Raw genomic sequence first — 25040 nt, 5'->3', positions numbered from 1 at the left:
CGTACGCCATCTTGACTCCCCCTTCTCTCTCTCTCTCTCTCTCACACACACACACACACACACACACACACACACACACACACACACACAGGTATTACATGTGTGTTATAAATCGTGTTAAGTGCTAGTGTTGTGATCTTTGATATAGTGGATTCTTGTTAGGATAATAGTCATCAATTAACATTGAGGTTATTATCTTTAATAAATTCTATTGTATTTAATGTACCGGTATTTTGTGATTATTTGTGCATATGTATGTGACTACAGCTGGAACATGATAGCCAGTGCTTGAACTTAAACCTTCACTGTTCATTTTACAATCATTAATAGTAAATATTGAGATTTTATGAGACTGATCTTTACAGATTGATTGTTGGTCCCTGATACCAGGGTGGTGCCCCGTCTTTGATAAATTATAATTACAAATTGTATTATTCTTAGTTGATAATTTTATTGTTTCTCATTAATTATTTCATTCTTAATTGATAACTTTATTGTTTTTAATTAATAATTTTATTATTTTAATAAATAATTTTATTATTTTAATAAAAATATTTTATTAATAATTAGCCAACATCAAGTCTACCTACTATTGCACAACATTACTTACAGTCCTGATGGTATAAAAATAAGACTTTCATGAAATGTTTATGATTATATATTCTTCAGTGATATACAGCAGTTGTTCTTGACTGAGCACGGGGCAGCCGGCGTGCAGGGTGTCGACGTCTCCCTCACCATTTCTGTGGAGGTTCCACCAGAAGATCCTATCGTATCTCAACTTGTCTCGTCTTAACTTACCTTATCCTAACTTTCATGACTTGTCTTGTGTCTTGTCTTAACTCATCTTAACTTATCGTATCTTATCTCATGATCATATCCTTGTGAAATCTCTGATCATCATCATGTCCACAAACTTTTAATTGTCCACTATATGTTGCAGCTCCAGTTAGGGCTGGGTATCGCCTACAACCTCACGATACGATACGTATCACGATACGGAGGCCACGATACGACACGTATCACAATACACATTGCTTTTGAATAATGACCATGTCCTGCACAGAATTTACTACAACAGTTGTTTTTTATTATTCCATATAACAACAAAGGCAAAGCCTTAAGGATTGCACAACTTAAAACACTTAAAATTCTGGCCAACAAAGATCTCCAATGTTACATAAAATAATTCTCCTTCAACTCAGAGTTATTAATAAATGCAAATAAAATATTCCTTAACTTTTAAACTTAAAATAGCCATAATACTCTGGTTTCACTTGACTTTAAGTGCACTTCCATTTGCTATAAGAATGTCCACAGCAAATCAGTTCTTTTATAAAGACAAAATTATAATAAAAAAATAAATAAAATCTTTTTTAACAAACTTAAAATTGGCCTTGTACTGGCAGCTAAGGCTTAACATGTTTTCAGATTTTTGTGCAGAAACACCAGTTGATCCACATGCTCAGGTTTCAGAGCACTCCTCTGAGCTGTAACTATGTCTCCAGCGGTGGAGAACACCCTCTCTGCGGCAACACTTGTACCTGGGATGCAGAGGGTATTCCTAGCTAAGTTAGATAGTAAGGGGAAAGCAACCTGGTGCTCCCTCCACCAACTGAGTGGATCCCCAGTAAGAGCCAATGGCTCTGCCTCTTTGTATTTCTTGATTTCATCAAGTGCCTGATCATGTAGTGACATAGGTGAGTCTTTTGGGAAGAGAAAATGTCTCTCCAAATAAATCTGCTAGAGCACAGGTAGAGTCCTTTCTTCTCTTGCAGGGTGGGGAAGAACAAGTTTTTGCCTTTTCTTGTTCTGGTACATAGTTCTGGTTCTTCTGAAATCAGAACATCAAAATGTACTCATAACATAGACTGTATATAAAGCTTATAACCAAGACCACATAGCATTCATAAATACAAAAGATGAGTCACAGTTGTATAGTTATATCATTACATTATACTGCACAACCTGCTGTACCAAAGTCAAGTGAAAAGGTTGTTTTGTTTTTCGGGCAAAAAAACACTTTGTAAACTAAGGTTAATTAACCCCCACCTGAGAAATCCGCGCTGCCTCTGCTGCCACGGTGGTATACGTGTCCTGTCTTTGGTCTTCTTCCAAGAAGGGCAACGCTTTAAAGCGTGGATCTAGTGCTGAGGCGATGCACAGAAAGGATCTGTCGCTCACGTATCTCTTCCCAAGATCCCCGGATACGGTGTTTTTAATGTCCCTCGTAACGGCCGAGTCTGTTGCTTGGACATGAGCGCCGTTGCACAGCTGGGCATGCAGCGGTGCTATAACAGACAGCGTAGGGGTCTTTTCTTCTGACATAACGAGTGTTGCAACTTTTAGCGGCTTCAGGGCTTTAGCCACATCTTCAGCACAGGCCAGGTCCGCTTCAGTTAAGGTCCACAACTCCTTGGCATTCTTCCGCACCTCAGTGGAGAGTAATGCTGCGCAAATTGCGGGCTGCTGCTCTAAGAAGCGCTCCAACATATCACAGGCGCTGTTCCATCTCGTAGCTACATCTGTCATGAGCTTGTGTTCGGGGAGATTAAGTAGCTTCTGCTTTTCATTCAGGACATGGCTTGCAATTGTGCTTTTCCTAAAAAAAGCCACGATGCTGCGAATTCTTCCCAGTAGACGGGAAACAGTGGGCGTCTTGAGTGCCCGTTGAGCGGCCAAATTCAGACTGCGCGCAAAGCATTTCACGTGCACTAACTTCGCCAATTGTGGGCGATTGTCATATTAGAGGCATTATCTGTCACCAACACAGGATCCTTGTCAACAAGCCCCCATTCATTAACCACGTCCCCTAGCAAATCTGCAATATTTGACCCGGTGTGGCTTTCAAACATAGCTCTGGTCTGCAGGACGTGTGAGACCATTTCCCAGTCTGGAGAAATATGGTGGCATGTGAGAGTTACATATGACTGGGTTGCTCTCGACGTCCAGGCATCACATGTAATGGCAACTCTGTTTGCAGAAAAGATCGCTTCAGTGACTTGTTGCTTCACGTCTGCGTACAACTGGGGAACTGCAGTCTCTGTAACGAACCGACGAGTGGGGATTGTGTAGCGTGGCTCACACTCATTAAGCAGTTGCCTGAAGCCTTCATTATCAACAACACTGTACGGGCGCAAGTCTTTACATATAAAGCATAAAAGTGCATTTGTGATCTTCTTAGCCCGTTGGGATGTTGAGGGAAATTTTGAGTTGAAAGCCTCATTCAGGGTTGGTTGAGACGACACACGCTGTGTAGTACCTGTTGCTAGCGGCTGATCAGCGTGGTGTCTTGTCATGTGAAGACGGAGGTTGGTCGTGTTGCTGCAGTATTTTACTTTGTTTCTGCATAGCTTGCATATTGCATGACTCATGTCCAATTCCCGACTTCCTGGTGTCTGCAAAAATCCGAAATGCTCCCATATCTTGGCCTTGAGTTTTACCGGCGGTGGAAACAGTTTTTCACTGTTTCCTTCCATGTTTGTTCTGGGTTGAGACGTGTGCTCTTTTTGCCTAAACTGCCACCTATTGGCTTCATTGTGCACTGCACCATAGGTGATGTTTCGTTTTCAAAACAGCCGTCACAGCATTTGATGCCGTATCGATACAGTAGCATCTGCATCGATGCGTGCATCAGCAAGGAGGACGTCACGATATATTGCCATATCAATTTTTTGAGCACAGCCCTAGCTCCAGTACTGTTCACTGGACAAAACCCATCACCACTTTCAAAGTAAAACACATCTGGGAATTAAAGCAGATGTTTCCCTAAACACAGAACAGAGGTGCAGCTCTGTCTCTCTCTCAGGATTTCACAGTCACAAATCTCTGGGGGAATCATTGTTTATTGAATATCCAACATGCAGGTAGAGAATTGTATAGAAACCATCCACCTCCACTTTGCCACCATCACTCACCGCCTGATGTCCTGCAGCCTCTCAAACTCGTGGTCGATGTAAGTTCTCAGGTCATCGATCAGCTTCCGTTCAACACTGATCGCCTGCCGGACGTTCAGCAGTGATGTGTACATTTCTCCTGCGGACACAGTCAGGACAACGCAGCCGAACAAAACACGTGTGAGAAGATTCATCTCCACAGCAAAGAGTTAAATGTCCTTCCTCCTGCAGCAGCTCCACAGTCTGAGCTCCTCCTCCTCCTCCTCCTCCTCCTCCTGCAGGCTTCTCTGTCAGAATCAAACCTGCCTCCAGGTCCTCCTCACATGTGAGATCAGCTTTCACCCACAGCCTGAGGAGATGGGTTTTACACCATTACACTCATCACACTGGTTTATTTCCTCTACAACAACAACAGGAGTATTCCAAACTTTTATTTAGGTTGTTTGTGCAAATTAATCTGATTAAATTATTAAATTTGAGCCTGGTTGCCTGCAAACCACTTATTGTATGATATACAAAGATCAACTTGCCACCTTTATTATAGCCTATATATATAATTATATTTATTTAATTTGATTTATTTGTTTTTAGGTGACGATAAATCACAGCGATAGGTTCATATGGGTCTTAAGTTTGGAGTTACAGCGACATCTGCAGGCGACAGCGCTGTACAACATCCCATCTGTAGCAATAAAGCTCCATAAATTTGAGAAGAAAGATTGATTAATTGTTGGTGTAATTAGGCTATTATTAATATTATTATTATTATTATTACATGTGAATAATGTTGATATGGATTAAACTACATGTGTCACTGTGACATGCATATGGTATTTTACACCCTTAACTTAAAGAACCAGTTCACAATAAATATACTGTTAATCACTTTTTAATCCCCAAGAAAATGTGAGTAATATCTGGCCTATGGGCATCTGTTCAATATAGTTTCCCTTCTAATGGACATTGCAAAAAAAACCAACATATTCAAAGTTTTAATTTGTGTATTTCAGGCCCCCAGAGAACAGATTGACTTGGTGGGTTACATTTTGTATTTTTATTTATTATTGAGGTTTATCTATAACACAATTCTGACACATCTTTACCAGCATCAAGGGAAACTTGCATTTAGGCTGCTTACATACACATATATAAATATTCAAATGGGAATTTCAGCCCACTTATTTGTGCATTGTTCAAACATTTATGGTATTTAAATTTTTATAATATTCGTTATAAAGTGTGAAGCTCAGTCACAGACTTGCTCATAAATCCTGCAGGATCAGCAGTGCATGCTCAATGAGAAACTGAGAGGCTGAAGCACAGCAGCTGCCAGATTGTGTCATAACAACTAAAATTCAATCCCACAACTGTCAACAACCTGTATTGACTCTGGTGGCGGATCCATAAATGTGTCGATCTTGTGGACACACAAGGTTTAATCAGTGTCTGGTTATTTCTTGTTCAGAGATTGTACATTCTGTTCTCTCTGCGTCACAAATAATCTTTGAATTGCATCAGTACAACTTGAAATGTTCACTCCCTTTATGTATATGCAAGAACGGGGTTGCTGCAGATTTCATAAAACTAGGTTTAAGACATTTAACAGACACATAGAAAACAATTTTATACTTTTAAATATGTTTCATGATAACATCGGCACATGTTTGAAAGTATGATGGAAAACCAGTTGGGACATTAAGACATAATATTTTAATTCATATCACATGGACTCATATAACACATTTCCACTGATAATAATCATTCAGTGGATCCAGAAATGTTTCATGAAATGGGCAATGAATCAAGCAATACAATTTATTTTAAGCTTCTTCTTACATTTTTCATCATGAGACAATGAGCAACCTAAAGCAGCAGTAGTGACAGTGTTTGCTGCAGATCTGATGCTGCTGACTGACAAAAAACAAACAAGGGATTGATGAGTCTTCTGCAGCACAATCAACTGTTTCATTAAGATACAATGATGTTTCATAAACAAAATGATTGTCTAGGACTTTTTTAATACCCTCTGAGGCCTTTTTGGAGGAAAGAAATTTAAATTTTGTTTTTGAAAGGACTTGTCATAACTTAGCCCATATTTTTTTAATGAATTTCACACTAAAATGGCAGATACACATGGCATATACATTTACCCAGAAGAACAAGGACTTTGTGTTTTGTCACCATTACTTACAATGGAAGTGCATTAGGAAGTGTCTCTTAAAGGCCAGAGTGAAAAGTAAGAATATAAACCTGTTCCAATGTTCACATGGGCTCCTGACTCCTGTCTTTAATCTTATTTAATTCTACGACCAGGGTTTGACTTTCTTTGAGCAGCAGAGGAACGTTTTCCCGATGTAGCCCCTGAGACTCTGGTCTCTGAAGCCGTAGATGAGCGGACTCAGAAAACGTGGGATCAGGATGAAACAGAAGTAATTAAAAAAGGAGATGTCCTCGTGTTGCCAGTTGGCGTGCAGCACTATGAGAGACTCAGTGATGGGATGGCTGAAGGCCAGCACGCACAGCAGCAGCTGGAAGCCGTGCAGTAGCACCGTGTGCATGGCTTTGTTCACGGACACTCGGTCCTGTCTCAGCTTCCTGGTCTCCAGCAGGATTCTCACATATGTAAAGAGGATGATGACTGCGACCACTGCAAAGAAGAGCAAACTGACAGCAGCTTTGAACAATTTCTGGATAGGAGAGGGGTTGACAAGAATAGTTTTGCAATGCACAGGGGTGGAGAGGACATCCACAGAAGGGTCACGTTTCCCGATGGAGAAGTCAATGACAGGGAAGATGCAGCTGATGAACCATAGACACAGAATAATGATCCAGATACGGTCTGAGCGCCAGGAGGCCGGGCATCGCAGGGGGTAGACGATGGAAATGTAACGCTCCAGTGACATGGTGGCCAGGATTAAGGGGGTGTTCTGGAAAGTGGCGGTGGATATGAAGAGCAGGGGAACACAGTATACCAGAGCAAATTTCACCTGACCTATGACGAAGAGGAAGAGCAGCACAGAGGTCATGAGCTGGAAGGTGTCGTTGACCAGCATGGAGGCGAACAGGATGTAGCGGGACGTGTCCAGGAACTGCTTGTGGGACGCAAAGATGTGCAGCATGACAGCGATGCAGCACAGGAAGACGCAGAAGAACGGGATGACCACACAAACCTTGATGATCACAGACAGGCTCTTGTGGGAGGTTGCGTTGGTTTGAAGCTCAGTCAGATTCGACATTTTGCAGCTGTGGAGGCCGGGGAGCACACATGTTAAAGCACTTAAAGCTCCATGTACATATTGAGAAATAAAATGAATACACACATAAAAGCAACAACATAATCTACTTGATAACTTACAGAAAACCTCCAACATTGTAAATACTCCTTTGACTGTAAAGCAGTTTGAACTTTGTCTCAATAAACATCCAATTTTCAAAATAACAAAGCACTTCATTCACCTACGAATGTCTTCGTCCGTCAGAAGAGTTCAGATTTCTATTCTTCTCATCATAAGATGTGTCTTCGATGAACGTTCCTGAGACGTTCTCCCTCTAATCTCTGGCCTCGTTCCTATATGTTGTGTCTGATATAGGCCCGATTCCTCCAGAGATAAAGTCATTTCATGCTTTCATCATTAAGCATTATGTTTCTCATCATCAACAGATTTCAGTGGGGAGTTGGACTCAAGGGCTGAGACGAGATCTGTGGAAAGAAGCTCTGAACATGGAGAGTGTTGTGACATGAAACTTTTCTTAAATCATAGCAACTTAAAATCATAACAAACACGTCACAAGTGATGTTGCACTGAACTTGGTCAGGACCCTCAGAACCCCTTCAGAGCAAAGTCATAAAACCGGGATTCTTTTAAAAGTATTATTTATTGTTTAAAAATCTCGAAATACATCAGTTATGTCTCCAAACCAAAGTCTTGGCAGAGTGTAATTACTTTTACAGTAAATCAATTTCCAACATCATTTACATTGTTTGCCACTCAAATAATTGATGATCCACACTGTCTACAATAAGCTGTTGATTTACATTATTCTAAGTATGATGTTCACATGAGTTGCTAATAGAATATTCCATTCATATTCCTGTTTGCATGTTACAGAGCAAAGTCTGATTATGACGTCAAGCAGTTGGTAATTGTCGTGTACATGATGTTTCAAGATGCTGTGAAAACTCTAATAAGACGTTCTAATGCGATTAAGACGTATACATGCCCGTCATGTGACTACTCCACATGTCTTGATTTGATTATTGCTTATTCTGGTTATGACCTTATTCAGGTGAGGATCATCAGAGCATGCTGTTGACATGGCAGTGTCTTATTCAGACTTATGTCTTAATTGGGTTGATTTTGGAATATTCCTGTTTATGTTAACTTAAAGGTTCAGTGTGTAGAATTTAGTGACCTCTAGTGGTGAAGTTGCATTTTGCAGCTGAACCCCTCACCTCACCCCTTCCAAACATGAAAGAGAAGCTGTGGCAGCCTTCAGTTGTCATAAATACTCAAAAGGTGTTTAGTTTGTCCAGTCTGGGCTACTGTAAAAAACATGGCGGCCTCCTTAGAAAGGACCTGCTCCTGATGTAAATATAAAGTATTTAAATATAAACGGCTCTTTCTAGGATAAAGAAAACAACAATTCATACAATTTAGATGAAACACTAGTGAAAACATCACTAGGATTATTTTATATTCACTTTCTGCCAATAGATCCCTTTCACATAAATCTTACACACTGAACCTTTAATATGACCGAGTGCCATCTGTCACTGCAGCAGTGTGGTTCTGTTGTCCAGCTGCAGCAAAGTTGTATGTAAACCAGTATGTAGAGGATCAGAATTAAACCAGGATATTAAGAGAACCTGTTTGACCAGCGGCATTATTTCTCCATCCTGTTTGCCCTGTGTGGTGAAAATCATGAACATCGTCGACCTCACATGTACGACAGGTGCATGAACACATTGTGCAACAGGACATATTTTCTTATGAAAATAAACAGATAGCTTCAGCACAGAATTGAAAAACGTGGACAAATTTTGCTTAAGTCAAAGTATTTTTAATTAATCTATCTAACTATTTATTTCCTGCTGATGTGGTGCTGTCACTCAACTGAGCCGTTTCCAGCTGTCACGGGGGCGGCTCTCGTATCGATCGCTGGCACTGAGAGGATTCTGCTGAGAGGACACTTCCATGTGAGCTGGACCAGACTCGTTCAGTGCAGTTTGTGAACTGTTGAGCAAAGTGTTTTTGGCAGCAGTGCTTCTTACTTCAGCTCACAGTGCTGACGTCAATGCAGGCGACGCTTTGTGAGCTGTAGATGTCACTGCAGTCAGTGAAGCTGAGTCTCTCTCTCAGTGAGTCCATTACTGCAGGATCCAGAGTTGCTGGGTCTCACTGACGCCTGTGAAAGCATTAAGTGTTGTTACTATCACTGCAGAATTTTACCTGTAAAATTACACTCACACTTATCCCATATTCCTAAAAATGCAACATTTCTAATACTAGAAATATTCCCAGTCCAATATTACTAGGTCAATATTTCCATGACTGTTAACTTTCTCCTCCAATGTTCCTGTTTGCATGCAGCCGTTACCTGATTAATTTTAAACTGAGTTCTTACTGGATTTCGTGTTCAGTGCACAGAGGCCAGGCCGTGTGATAAGACATATATATAATGGTGAAAAGACACATGTGTGGTGCACGGCAGAAAGATGGTTTATCTCAGGGTTTGAGGATGTTTGACTGTGGTTGTGCATACATGAGGGAGGGTAAATATCATTGACAGTCGTTGTAAAGATCAGTACTGTGCATTTCAGCACTGTATTTTTGTAATTGTTTAATGGGTTTCTTACTATCCTGGAATTATACTTATTGTACTATTACTACAAGTAAATACCACTAGATTGGAAATTTAGGAAAATGCTCAAAATCTGCAAATTGCAGAGTAAAAACTCAAATTTTGTGAATTTAATTTTTTGGACTAATATATATGCTACTGATTTGACACAAACCTGGTGCCACTTTTTTAACAGTGTTTCAGTGTCAGGCTCTTGAACCACATCACTCATGTCAGTCATCACAGCACAATTAACCTACAGGTATATTAACAGTGTAGTTATTCAAAACGATAATCAATCAATCAATCAAACTTTATTTGTATAGCCCATATTCACAAATCACAATTTGTCTCACAGGGCCTTAACATGGTGTGACATCCTCTGCCCTTAACCCTCAACAAGAGTAAGGAAAAACTACTTAAAAACCCTTTTAACAGGGAAAAAAGAACGTAGAAACCTCAGAGAGAGCCACATGTGAGGGATCCCTCTCCCAGGACGGACAGAAGTGCAATGGATGTCAAGTGTAAAGGAGAACATCAAGATAAAGATAAAGATAAATAAAGATAAAGATAAATCACATGAAGAGTGTTTTCCGACACGTTCTCCATTGGAGTGAGCTGCTGCAGTGCGCGACATCTCCAGAGCACAATTAGAGGACAAGTCTCATATCCCCTGTTTAGTAATTAACAGACTGGCTGATTATTAACGTAAAGCTCCTGAGTCTAATTGCGCAAACTGAAGTTTTCTCTTGTTTGGCAAACAAGTTGACTCTATAGAGAACAGCTCAGAGGGGGCTCGTCCACTCTTTATGCACGTCCTGCGTCAGTGGACACGTCTACAGGGGATTGGACCAAACTGTGCAAAACAAACTTTCTACCTCTGAACCCCAGAGGTTGTCAACTCAGCAGATAAGTTATTTGCAGGCAATTAGACAGAATCAATGCTCTTACTAATCTGTTGGCATCAAGAGCTTTAGTGAAATATTAAATGGCCTATTTAAGTGTGGAGTACAATAAAACTATTTCAGTGAAATAAACTAAAAAGATATTAGAGGATGGGATTAATAAAGGATGCAACAAAGAAAACCCCAAGAAAATGTGGTCTCATTATGTTACTTACAGTCCTGATGGTATAAAAATAAGACTTTCACTGAAACTGTTTATGAGTATATATTCTTTAGTGATATACAGCAGTTGTTCTTGACTGAGCATTGGGCAGCCGGCGTGCAGGGTGTCGACGTCTCCCTCACCATTTCTGTGGAGGTTCCACCAGAAGATGGCAGCTCTCTGGGATAAGAAAAAGACAAAAAGGAAAAGTTGAAATGAATTTTAAAAATAGTGCTTTAGTCCAAATTGAGGTTGGACCAAAGTGTTATTTTAATCATAATATTATCTTCCTGGTTAATCCATGAATCAAAATGCACATAAATCCAGAGATATTCAGTTTTCCATGATATAAAAAACAGGAAAAAAAGTGAAGTAAAAAAGTGAAATCCTCACCAATCAATTATCCAATGTTGAATACATTTACAGATGGCAGATTGGCTGAGCAATGTTGTTTTAAAAGGTTGAATGAAATTAAATCAAATTACAGCTAGAGAACAGTAAATGAGGATGTTCTTGGAGCTACAAGTGTATTTTCTGCCATGAATCATTCTACTTATCTCAGACAGAGTTGAATTTCATGCATGAACTATTTTATTAGTCATTTTATCAGTTTACGAGCTTCCGTTATTTTCTGTATAAACAGCCAGGAAGTGAGGTGTCAGTGAAATTAAAGGTGAAGGGTTAAACCCCAGGAATGGTCTGGTAAATCTTCCACTGTAGCTCATTTATCAGACCCAGAAACACCTCCAACCTCCACTGAGGCTCGACTACACAACCGCAGTACTGTGGCGATGATCTTTCAGCACTTTGTCAGCTTCAGTGCAGATGACATTCAGCCACTCTGAATGCAGCCGATTGATCAGGGTGAAGGCCGCCAGCGGGTTCGCCATCGCAGCCGCCAGGCCTTTATAAAGTCCAGTGTGCAGGTCAGACACTTTGGTGTAGAAGCTGTGTTAAAGTGTGGTTATTAACCCTTGTGTTGTCCCTGCTTCCCCCGGCTGTTGGCCCCCTCACATAGCCCACCCCATATTAGGACGCACACCTAGCGCAATAGACAAGTGAGCAGCCCTTGCAGATGTATTTGTTACACCCGCGGCACATGGTGTGAGTTTTACAGTCCTTTTTCCTGGGGCATATCTGACACCTCTTCCTCTTACTCGCCCCGAGCGGGGCTGCTGCTAGGGCTATGGAAGAGGCCGGACACTCGGGTCGAGCGTCGTAGTCAACAGCTCTCTGTGCGGCGGCGGCGGCTTTTACAGCCTTCACAACCGCGGCGGACGCGTCCGTGCGGGGGATGCGCTCCCTTCGTGCGATGAACAGAGTCACGAGAGCCTTTCCCAGCTGCTCTAGGAACACCCTCCGCTTGTTCCGCTTGCCCGGCATCCAGTCTGGGTTGATCTCTCTCCATATCACGAAGGCGTTGTAAGAAGAGACGTCGAGAATGTTGTGAAAGACGACCAGGGGCCAACGCGCGGTCATCCTCCTGCAGCTGTACGTTCCGATCACCTTGTCTAGGTTGTCCACGCCACCTTTGTTGCGGTTGTAGTCCAGGACGATGACCGGTTTCCCGTCCTCGCGGTCGCTGATGTCGGCCTCAGGGTGCCGTGTGCTCAGGAGCACCACATTCCTGTTTTTCTTTGGGATGTAGGACACAAGAGTGGCAGTGGGCGTGGATGCGAACTTGGATGAGAACACCTCTCTTCCCTTGACCGCGAGCAGCCTTGTCGGGAGCTCGGGCTTGTTCTTCCGAACAGTGCCGACCACGGTGAGCTTCCTCTCCAGGAGCTGCCGCGCGAGTTCGTATGAGGTGAAGTAATTGTCACACGTGACATTACGACCGTGCAGTCCCTCCGTTACATCGAGCACTACCCGCAACCCCTGGTTCCGTTCTGGGCGTCCGCCGCTCGACTTTCCGGTGTACACTTGCATCTTCCAAGCGTAGCTTGATTTCGCATCGCAGGCCACCCACGACTTGATCCCGTATTTCGCCGGCTTGCTGGGCATGTACTGACGGAATGGACACCGGCCTAGGGAGAAAAACAGGAGGAGAAGAGATGAGAGGAGATGAGATGAGGACGAGGACTAGCAGCCGCTATCTACATAACATAACATAACATAACTAACATAACATAACACAACATAACATAACATAACATAACATAACTGGCCGCTCTGGCTCTTTCGCGCCCTCTTCGGGTTCAGAGGATGGTTGCTGGGAGAATAGCTGTTGGAGAACCTGTTCTCTGGTGAAACGCTCCTGACGCGACATCGTGCCATGGTCCGTGAGAGAGTGGCACACTGAGACTTATATGTGGGTCTAATGTACCCCCCTTGATTTCAATTGGAATCAGGTGTGGGTCTAAATGACCCCACAGAGCACCACAGCGCCCTCTCTGGGGGTCTAAATGACCCCTCCCATGACAATCGAGAATGACAATCCATTGGTCTCAATTACCCCAGGAGAATTGGATAATGACAATCCTTGGGTCGCCCTAACCCTAACCCTGACCGGCCAGGGCTTGCGTATGATCACACGCACGCACTCACGCACGCACACACACACACACAGACACAGACACACTCTGGGTCAATTCGACCCAGGAACAACATAAGGGTTAAAGGAAAGAAGAGGACAACCACTCAATTAGGATTTGGGTTAGAAGCTCGTGAGCTAAAAACTGTTCACAGAAGAGAAAATATCCTTCAGGCAGAACCACGATAGGAGTTATACGAAACTCTGCTGTTCATCAGAGTTGAAATACCAAATACACAATGATTTGTGGTACTTGACACAAACAACACGAAGGAAATAGACAGATCATCTCATAATGAAATAATCAAGAGATACCTTTTTACATAACAGTTCACCTAACTCCAAAGCACATCACTTTATTTATGACCTTATCTGCTTTTATTTGTTTGTCTTTATTCACTTAATTAGATTTTACTTCCCTACATCTAATAACAGCAACCTTTTAAACTTCTGAAAGTTCAGCGCTGGGCTGAAAGGAAACAGCTTTTTGTTCTGACGCCAGAAGAAGAAATTCAAATGAATGTTGGATGTTGACAGATCAGTCAAGCTGATGCATGACATGACTCATTTTCCAACCAAACCACAAAAACACCACAACACTGAAGCTTCAGTGTCTTGGTCAAAGTGACTCCTCCACACATTTTCTTTTTTTTCCCATGGAGAATTCAATCTTCAGCATTAATTATTGGGAAGTGACTTGATGAGTCTTGTTCTGCATCAGTTGGGCTCTTTGCAGCATCATGAAAGTTTCTGGCCAAGGGAAAGAAAAACTTTAAAAGCCATGATTCTACCTGCACAGTTAATTGATGTCATTGTTTTCTTGTAAAGAAAAACCATAAAACAGAACTTTAATTCCGCAACAGTGAAATTGAAATTTTTGAGCTATTGGGACATCGTATATCGTATCTTATTGCATCGTATCATTTGGTATTGTATTGAATTGTAGCTTAACTTCTCTTGTCTCATCTAGACTTGTCTTAAATTGTCTTCTCTTTACTTGTATTATATCGTATTGTATTTCATTGTATCCTATCCTATCCTATCCTATCCTATTTTATCATATCGTATCGTATGATATCGTATCGTAGCGTATTATATCTTAACTTTTCTTGTCTCAACTTGTCTCATCCTGTCTTAACCCGTATTGCATTGTATTGTATCGTACTGATCGTATGGTATGGTATCATATCCTATCGTATATGGTATGGTATCATATCGTATGGTATCGTGTATTAGGTATCGTATCTTATCGTATCGTAAAGTATTGCATCGTAAAGTATTGCATCGTATCGTATCATATTTCATTGTATGATATCGTACCTTAACTTGTCTTGTCTCAACTTGACTAGACTTAACTTGTCTTGTCTTAAGTTGTATCCTTATCATCCTATCGTATCTCAACTTGTCTTGTCTTAACTTACCTTATCCTAACTTTCATGACTTGTCTTGTTTCTTGTCTTAACTCATCTTAACTTATCGTATCTTATCTCATGATCATATTCTTGTGAAATCTCTGATCATCATTATGTCCACAAACTTTTAATTGTCCACTATATGTTGCAGCTCCAGTACTGTTCACTGGACAAAACCCATCACCACTTTCAAAGTAAAACACATCTGGAAATTAAAGCAGATGTTTCCCTAAATACAGAACAGAGGTGCAGCTCTGTCTCTCTCTCAGGATTTCACAGTCACAAATCTCTGGGGGAATCATTGTTTATTGAATATCCAACATGCAGGTAGAGAATTGTATAGAAACCATCCACCTCCACTTTGCCACCATCACTCACCGCCTGATGTCCTGCAGCCTCTCAAACTCGTGGTCGATGTAAGTTCTCAGGTCATCGATCAGCTTCCGTTCAACACTGATCGCCTGCCGGACGTTCAGCAGCGATGTGTACATTTCTCCTGCGGACACAGTCAGGACAACGCAGCCGAACAAAACACGTGTGAGAAGATTCATCTCCACAGCAAAGAGTTAAATGTCCTTCCTCCTGCAGCAGCTCCACAGTCTGAGCTCCTCCTCCTCCTCCTCCTCCTCCTCCTCCTCCTCCTGCAGGCTCCTCTGTCAGAATCAAACCTGCCTCCAGGTCCTCCTCACATGTGAGATCAGCTTTCACCCACAGCCTGAGGAGATGGGTTTTACACCATTACACTCATCACACTGGTTTATTTCCTCTACAACAACAACAGGAGTATTCCAAACTTTTATTTAGGTTGTTTGTGCAAATTAATCTGATTAAATTATTAAATTTGATCCTGGTTGCCTGCAAACCACTTATTGTATGATATACAAAGATCAACTTGCCACCTTTATTATAGCCTATATATATAATTATATTTATTTAATTTGATTTATTTGTTTTTAGGTGACGATAAATCACAGCGATAGGTTCATATGGGTCTTAAATTTGGAGTCACAGCGACATCTGCAGGCAACAGTGCTGAACAACATCCCATCTGTAGCAATAAAGCTCCATAAATTTGAGAAGAAAGATTCATTAATTGTTGGTGTAATTAGGCTATTATTATTATCAATATTATTATTATTATTATTGTTATTATTATTATTATTATTATTATTATTATTATTACATGTTAATAATGTTGATATGGATTAAACTACATGTGTCACTGTGACATGCATATGGTGCTTTACACCCTTAACTTAAAGAACCAGTTCACAATAAATATACTGTTAATCACTTTTTAATCCTCAAGAAAATGTGAGTAATATCTGGCCTATGGGCATCTGTTCAATATAGTTTCCCTTCTAATGGACATTGCAAAAAAAAAAAAAACATATTCAAAGTTTTAATTTGTGTATTTCAGGCCCCCAGAGAACAGATTGACTTGGTGGGTTACATTTTGTATTTTTATTTATTATCTATAACACAATTCTGACACATCTTTACCAGCATCAAGGGAAACTTGCATTTAGGCTGCTTACATACACATATATAAATATTTAAATGGAAATTTCAGCCCACTTATTTGTGCATTGTTCAAACATTTATGGTATTTAAACTTTTATAATATTCGTTATAAAGTGTGAAGCTCAGTCACAGACTTGCTCATAAATCCTGCAGGATCAGCAGTGCATGCTCAATGAGAAACTGAGAGGCTGAAGCACAGAAGCTGCCAGATTGTGTCATAACAACTCAAATTCAATCCCACAACTGTCAACAACCTGTATTGACTCTGGTGGCGGATCCATAAATGTGTCGATCTTGTGGACACACAAGGTTTAATCAGTGTCTGGTTATTTCTTGTTCAGAGATTGTACATTCTGTTCTCTCTGCGTCACGAATAATCTTTGAATTACATCAGTACAACTTGAAATGTTCATTCCCTTTATGTATATGCAAGAACGGGGTTGCTGCAGATTTCATAAAACTAGGTTTAAGACATTTAACAGACACATAGAAAACAATTTTATACTTTTAAATATGTTTCATGATAACATCGGCACATGTTTGAAAGTATGATGGAAAACCAGTTGGGACACTAGGACTTATAATATTTTAATTCATATCACATGGACTCATATAACACATTTCCACTGATAATAATCATTCAGTGGATCCAGAAATGTTGCATGAAATGGGCAATGAATCAAGCAATACAATTTATTTTAAGCTTCTTCTTACATTTTTCATCATGAGACAATGAGCAACCTAAAGCAGCAGTAGTGACAGTGTTTGCTGCAGATCTGATGCTGCTGACTGACAAAAAACAAACAAGGGATTGATGAGTCTTCTGCAGCACAATCAACTGTTTCATTAAGATACAATGATGTTTCATAAACAAAATGATTGTCTAGGACTTTTTTAATACACTCTGAGGCCTTTTTGGAGGAAAGAAATTTAAATTTTGTTTTTGAAAGGACTTGTCATAACTTAGCCCATGTTTTTTTTTATGAATTTCACACTAAAATGGCAGATACACATGGCATATACATTTACCCAGAAGAACAAGGACTTTGTGTTTTGTCACCATTACTTACAATGGAAGTGCATTAGGAAGCGTCTCTTAAAGGCTTGTGTGTGTGAAAAGTAAGAATATAAACCTGTCTCGTGTCTTTAATCTTATTTAATTCTACGACCAGGGTTTGACTTTCTTTGAGCAGCAGAGGAACGTTTTCCCGATGTAGCCCCTGAGACTCTGGTCTCTGAAGCCGTAGATGAGCGGACTCAGAAAACGTGGAATCAGGATGAAACTGAAGTAATTAAAAAAGGCGATGTCCTCTGGTTGCCAGTTGGCGTGCAGCACTATGAGAGACTCAGTGACGGGATGGCTGAAGGCCAGCACGCTCAGCAGCAGCTGGAAGCCGTGCAGCAACACTGTGTGCACGGCTTTGCTCACGGACACTCGGTCCTGTCTCAGCTTCCTGGTCTCCAGCAGGATTCTCACATATGTAAAGAGGATAATGACTGCGACCACTGCAAAGAAGAGCAAACTGACAGCAGCTTTGAACAACGTGTGGATAGGAGAGGGGTTGATAAGATTAGGTTTGCAATGCACAGGGGTGGAGAGGACATCCACAGAAGGATCACGTTTCCCGATGGAGAAGTCAATGACAGGGAAGATGCAGCTGATGAACCATAGAGACAGAATAATGATCCAGATACGGTCTGAGCGCCAGGAGGCCGGGCATCGCAGGGGGTAGACGATGGCAATGTAACGCTCCAGTGACATGGTGGCCAAGATAAAGGGGGTGTTATGGAAAGTGGCAGTGGATATGAAGAGCAGGGGAACACAGTATACCAGAGCAAATTTCACCCGACCCATGACAAAGAGGAAGAGCAGCACAGAGGTCATGAGCTGGAGGGTGTCGTTGACCAGCATGGAGGCGAACAGGATGTAGCGGGACGTGTCCAGGAACTGCTTGTGGGACGCAAAGATGTGCAGCATGACAGCGATGCAGCACAGGAAGACGCAGAAGAACGGGATGACCACACACACCTTGATGATCACAGACAGGCTCTTGTGGGAGGTTGCGTTGGTTTGAAGTTCAGTCAGATTCGGCATTTTGCAGCTGTGGAGGCCGGGGAGCACACATGTTAAAGCACTTAAAGCTCCATGTACATTCTGAGAAATAAAATGAATACACATATAAAAACAACAACATAATCTACTTGATAACTGACAGAAAACCTCCAACATTGTAAATACTCCTTTGACTTGAAAGCAGTTTGAACTTTGTCTCAATAAACATCCAATTTTCATAATAACAAAGCACTTCATTCACCTACGAATGTCTTCGTCCGTCAGAAGAGTTCAGATTTCTATTCTTCTCATCATAAGATGTGTCTTCGATGAACGTTCCTGAGACGTTCTCCCTCTAATCTCTGGACTCGTTCCTATATGTTGTGTCTGATATAGGCCCGATTCCTCCAGAGATAAAGTCATTTCATGCTTTCATCATTAAGCATTATGTTTCTCATCATCAACAGATTTCAGTGGGGAGTTGGACTCACGGGCTGAGACGAGATCTGTGGAAAGAAGCTCTGAACATGGAGAGTGTTGTGACAAATCATAGCAACTTAAAATCATAACAAACACGTCACAAGTGATGTTGCACTGAACTTGGTCAGGACCCTCAGAACCCCTTCAAAGTAAAGTCATAAAACCGGGATTCTTTTAAAAGTATTATTTATTGTTTAAAAATCTCTAAATACATCAGTTATATCTCCAAACCAAAGTCTTGGCAGAGTGTAATTACTTTTACAGTAAATCAATTTCCAACATCATTTACATTGGTTGCCACTCAAATAATTGATGATCCACACTGTCTACAATAAGCTGTTGATTTACATTATTCTAAGTATGATGTTCACATGAGTTGCTAATAGAATATTCCATTCATATTCCTGTTTGTATGTTACAGAGCAAAGTCTGATTATGACGTCAAGCAGTTGGTAATTGTCGTGTACATGATGTTTCAAGATGCTGTGAAAACTCTAATAAGACGTTCTAATGCGATTAAGATGTATACATGCCCGTCATGTGACTACTCCACATGTCTTGATTTGATTATTGCTTATTCTGGTTATGACCTTATTCAGGTGAGGATCATCAGAGCATGCTGTTGACATGGCAGTGTCTTATTCAGACTTATGTCTTAATTGGGTTGATTTTGGAATATTCCTGTTTATGTTAACTTAAAGGTTCAGTGTGTAGAATTTAGTGACCTCTAGTGGTGAAGTTGCATTTTGCAGCTGAACCCCTCACCTCACCCCTTCCAAACATGAAAGAGAAGCTGTGGCAGCCTTCAGTTGTCATAAATACTCAAAAGGTGTTTAGTTTGTCCAGTCTGGGCTACTGTAAAAAACATGGCGGCCTCCTTAGAAAGGACCTGCTCCTGATGTAAATATAAAGTATTTAAATATAAACGGCTCTTTCTAGGATAAAGAAAACAACAATTCATACAATTTAGATGAAACACTAGTGAAAACATCACTAGGATTATTTTATATTCACTTTCTGCCAATAGATCCCTTTCACATAAATCTTACACACTGAACCTTTAATATGACCGAGTGCCATCTGTCACTGCAGCAGTGTGGTTCTGTTGTCCAGCTGCAGCAAAGTTGTATGTAAACCAATATGTAGAGGATCAGAATTAAACCAGGATATTAAGAGAACCTGTTTGACCAGCTGCATTATTTCTCCATCCTGTTTGCCCTGTGGGGTGAAAATCATGAACATCGTCGACCTCACATGTACGACAGGTGCATGAACACATTGTGCAACAGGACATATTTTCTTATGAAAATAAACAGATAGCTTCAGCACAGAATTGAAAAACGTGGACAAATTTTGCTTAAGTTAAAGTATTTTTAATTAATCTATCTAACTATTTATTTCCTGCTGATGTGGTGCTGTCACTCAACTGAGCCGTTTCCAGCTGTCACGGGGGCGGCTCTCGTATCGATGGCTGGCACTGAGAGGATTCTGCTGAGAGGACACTTCCACGTGAGCTGGACCAGACTCGTTCAGTGCAGTTTGTGAACTGTTGAGCAAAGTGTTTTTGGCAGCAGTGCTTCTTACTTCAGCTCACAGTGCTGACGTCAATGCAGGCGACGCTTTGTGAGCTGTAGATGTCACTGCAGTCAGTGAAGCTGAGTCTCTCTCTCAGTGAGTCCATTACTGCAGGATCCAGAGTTGCTGGGTCTCACTGACGCCTGTGAAAGCATTAAGTGTTGTTACTATCACTGCAGAATTTTACCTGTAAAATTACACTCACACTTATCCCATATTCCTAAAAATGCAACATTTCTAATACTAGAAATATTCCCAGTCCAATATTACTAGGTCAATATTTCCATGACTGTTAACTTACTCCTCCAATGTTCCTGTTTGCATGCAGCCGTTACCTGATTAATTTTAAACTGAGTTCTTACTGGATTTCGTGTTCAGTGCACAGAGGCCAGGCCGTGTGATAAGACATATATATAATGGTGAAAAGACACATGTGTGGTGCACGGCAGAAAGATGGTTTATCTCAGGGTTCGAGGATGTTTGACTGTGGTTGTGCATACATGAGGGAGGGTAAATATTATTGACAGTCGTTGTAAAGATCAGTACTGTGCATTTCAGCACTGTATATTTGTAATTGTTTAATGGGTTTCTTACTATCCTGGAATTATACTTATTGTACTATTACTACAAGTAAATACCTCTAGATTGGAAATTCAGGAAAATGCTCAAAATCTGCAAATTGCAGAGTAAAAACTCATATTTTGTTTATTACATTTTTTGGACTAATATATATGATACTGATCTGACACAAACCTGGTGCCACTTTTTTAACAGTGTTTCAGTGTCAGGCTCTTGAACCACATCACTCATGTCAGTCATCACAGCACAATTAACCTACAGGTATATTAACAGTGTAGTTATTCAAAACGATCATGAATCACATGAAGAGTGTTTTCCGACACGTTCTCCATTGGAGTGAGCTGCTGCAGTGCGCGACATCTCCAGAGCACAATTAGAGGACAAGTCTCATATCCCCTGTTTAGTAATTAACAGACTGGCTGATTATTAACGTAAAGCTCCTGAGTCTAATTGCGCAACCTGAAGTTTTCACTTGTTTGGCAAACAAGTTGACTCTATAGAGAACAGCTCAGAGGGGGCTCGTCCACTCTTTACGCACGTCCTGCGTCAGTGGACACGTCTGCAGGGGATTGGACCAAACTGTGCAAAACAAACTTTCTGCCTCTGAACCCCAGAGGATGTCAATTCAGCAGATAAGTTATTTGCAGGCAATTAGACAGAATCAATGCTCTTACTAATCTGTTGGCATCAAGAGCTTTAGTGAAATATTAAATGGCCTATTTAAGTGTGGAGTACAATAAAACTATTTCCAGTGAAATAAACTAAAAAGCTATTAGAGGATGGGATTAATAAAGGATGCAACAAAGAAAACCCCAAGAAAATGTGGTCTCATTATGTTACTGTTGGGGATCAGGTCCAGACAAAGGAAGGATGAGGCCTACATAGGCCTTTAACAGCCTGCCTCGAGTTGTTTCCTGCTGTGAGGCCGAAAAATACCCAGAATGCTTTTGGGGCATCCATGTTTTTTGGACCGCCGCCCGAGTTTAAACTCCGGCCTTCCATTGGCTGAGAGCCAACAGACCCCACGGACCCCCCTGGAGGGAGGCCGGACATTTCTCAGGTAATAAATACAGAGAACCCCCTCAATTCATTGCTTTTTCCCGTGCGCTGAAGATAGGACCAGAACCTCTCCCGGTTCCTCCAGATGATCCAGACACTTAAAGGGAGCAACCAATCCAAACATTTGTATTTTTATTTTTACCTTAAAGGGGACATTGTATGCCCATTTTACCACAAGTTGATTTGGTTCCTTGGGGTCTTAATGAAATGTCTGTAACATACTTTGGTCAAAATACCACAAGGATCATATAAAACAGCACCCTTTTTACCCTGTATAAAACAGCCCTCCACAGAGTGACCTGTTTTGAGTGCCTGTTCCTTTAAATGCTAATGAGCCAGCTCACCACTCCCCCCTCTCCCCTCATGATTTTAAACGATATAAATTACATATTTTATATGATATAAATTATCAAATATGCATCCCATACTTTGTATTCCCCTTCTGTTGTCCTGGAGTTTTAATTTTCCCAATCACATAATTAAATGTCCCCCTCTTACAAATTGATAATTTTATTGTTTCTCATTAATTATTTCATTCTTAATTGATAACTTTATTGTTTTTAATTAATACATTTATTATTTTAATAAATAATTGTATTATTTTAATAATCATATTTTATTATTAATAATTAGCCAACATCAAGTCTACCTACTATTGCACAACATTACTTACAGTCCTGATGGTATAAAAATAAGACTTTCATGAAATGTTTATGATTATATATTCTTTAGTGATATACAGCAGTTGTTCTTGACTGAGCACGGGGCAGCCGGCGTGCAGGGTGTCGACGTCTCCCTCACCATTTCTGTGGAGGTTCCACCAGAAGATCCTATCGTATCTCAACTTGTCTTGTCTTAACTTACCTTATCCTAACTTTCATGACTTGTCTTGTGTCGTGTCTTAACTCATCTTATCGTATCTTATCTCATGATCATATCCTTGTGAAATCTCTGATCATCATCATGTCCACAAACTTTTAATTGTCCACTATATGTTGCAGCTCCAGTTAGGGCTGGGTATCGCCTACAACCTCACGATACGATACGTATCACGATACGGAGGCCACGATACGACACGTATCACAATACACATTGCTTTTGAATAATGACCATGTCCTGCACAGAATTTACTACAACAGTTGTTTTTTATTATTCCATATAACAACAAAGGCAAAGCCTTAAGGATTGCACAACTTAAAACACTTAAAATTCTGGCCAACAAAGATCTCCAATGTTACATGAAATAATTCTCCTTCAACTCAGAGTTATTAATAAATGCAAATAAAATATTCCTTAACTTTTAAACTTAAAATAGCCATAATACTCTGGTTTCACTTGACTTTAAGTGCACTTCCATTTGCTATAAGAATGTCCACAGCAAATCAGTTCTTTTATAAAGACAAAATTATAATAAAAAAATAAATAAAATCTTTTTTAACAAACTTAAAATTGGCCTTGTACTGGCAGCTAAGGCTTAACATGTTTTCAGATTTTTGTGCAGAAACACCAGTTGATCCACATGCTCAGGTTTCAGAGCACTCCTCTGAGCTGTAACTATGTCTCCAGCGGTGGAGAACACCCTCTCTGCGGCAACACTTGTACCTGGGATGCAGAGGGTATTCCTAGCTAAGTTAGATAGTAAGGGGAAAGCAACCTGGTGCTCCCTCCACCAACTGAGTGGATCCCCAGTAAGAGCCAATGGCTCTGCCTCTTTGTATTTCTTGATTTCATCAAGTGCCTGATCATGTAGTGACATAGGTGAGTCTTTTGGGAAGAGAAAATGTCTCTCCAAATAAATCTGCTAGAGCACAGGTAGAGTCCTTTCTTCTCTTGCAGGGTGGGGAAGAACAAGTTTTTGCCTTTTCTTGTTCTGGTACATAGTTCTGGTTCTTCTGAAATCAGAACATAAAAATGTACTCATAACATAGACTGTATATAAAGCTTATAACCAAGACCACATAGCATTCATAAATACAAAAGATGAGTCACAGTTGTATAGTTATATCATTACATTATACTGCACAACCTGCTGTACCAAAGTCAAGTGAAAAGGTCGTTTTGTTTTTCGGGCAAAAAAACACTTTGTAAACTAAGGTTAATTAACCCCCACCTGAGAAATCCGCGCTGCCTCTGCTGCCACGGTGGTATACGTGTCCTGTCTTTGGTCTTCTTCCAAGAAGGGCAACGCTTTAAAGCGTGGATCTAGTGCTGAGGCGATGCACAGAAAGGATCTGTCGCTCACGTATCTCTTCCCAAGATCCCCGGATACGGTGTTTTTAATGTCCCTCGTAACGGCCGAGTCTGTTGCTTGGACATGAGCGCCGTTGCACAGCTGGGCATGCAGCGGTGCTATAACAGACAGCGTAGGGGTCTTTTCTTCTGACATAACGAGTGTTGCAACTTTTAGCGGCTTCAGGGCTTTAGCCACATCTTCAGCACAGGCCAGGTCCGCTTCAGTTAAGGTCCACAACTCCTTGGCATTCTTCCGCACCTCAGTGGAGAGTAATGCTGCGCAAATTGCAGGCTGCTGCTCTAAGAAGCGCTCCAACATATCACAGGCGCTGTTCCATCTCGTAGCTTCATCTGTCATGAGCTTGTGTTCGGGGAGATTAAGTAGCTTCTGCTTTTCATTCAGGACATGGCTTGCAATTGTGCTTTTCCTAAAAAAAGCCACGATGCTGCGAATTCTTCCCAGTAGACGGGAAACAGTGGGCGTCTTGAGTGCCCGTTGAGCGGCCAAATTCAGACTGTGCGCAAAGCATTTCACGTGCACTAACTTCGCCAATTGTGGGCGATTGTCATATTAGAGGCATTATCTGTCACCAACACAGGATCCTTGTCAACAAGCCCCCATTCATTAACCACGTCCCCTAGCAAATCTGCAATATTTGACCCGGTGTGGCTTTCAAACATAGCTCTGGTCTGCAGGACGTGTGAGACCATTTCCCAGTCTGGAGAAATATGGTGGCATGTGAGAGTTA

General features: G+C 41.0%; 3 protein-coding genes across 3 annotated transcripts; all 3 read right to left on the bottom strand.

Moving 5' to 3' along the window:
• Nucleotides 1-5904: 5904 nt before the first annotated feature.
• Nucleotides 5905-7132, bottom strand: LOC117772988 (odorant receptor 131-2-like). The gene has a single exon (XM_034604644.1). The coding sequence runs from the start codon at nucleotides 7130-7132 to the stop codon at nucleotides 6200-6202; it is 933 nt and encodes a 310-aa protein (XP_034460535.1). The 3' UTR covers nucleotides 5905-6199.
• A 4479-nt stretch (nucleotides 7133-11611) lies between these two features.
• LOC117773084 (prolyl 4-hydroxylase subunit alpha-3-like) lies at nucleotides 11612-15375 on the bottom strand. The gene is made up of 2 exons (XM_034604779.1): nucleotides 15168-15375; nucleotides 11612-11792 (listed from the first exon to the last, which is right to left on the bottom strand). Exons 1-2 carry the CDS (start codon nucleotides 15338-15340, stop codon nucleotides 11612-11614), a joined length of 354 nt encoding a protein of 117 aa, XP_034460670.1. The 5' UTR covers nucleotides 15341-15375.
• A 2100-nt stretch (nucleotides 15376-17475) lies between these two features.
• On the bottom strand, nucleotides 17476-20367 carry LOC117773083 (odorant receptor 131-2-like). Its single transcript, XM_034604778.1, has 2 exons — nucleotides 20274-20367; nucleotides 17476-18415 (listed from the first exon to the last, which is right to left on the bottom strand). The coding sequence occupies exon 2, from the start codon at nucleotides 18406-18408 to the stop codon at nucleotides 17476-17478; it is 933 nt and encodes a 310-aa protein (XP_034460669.1). The 5' UTR covers nucleotides 18409-18415; nucleotides 20274-20367.
• Between the last annotated feature and the right edge of the window lie 4673 nt (nucleotides 20368-25040).

The sequence above is a fragment of the Hippoglossus hippoglossus genome, chromosome 13 (assembly GCF_009819705.1).
Source record: "Hippoglossus hippoglossus isolate fHipHip1 chromosome 13, fHipHip1.pri, whole genome shotgun sequence".
Taxonomy (NCBI): domain Eukaryota; kingdom Metazoa; phylum Chordata; class Actinopteri; order Pleuronectiformes; family Pleuronectidae; genus Hippoglossus; species Hippoglossus hippoglossus.
This window is presented reverse-complemented; position numbering and strand designations above follow the sequence as displayed.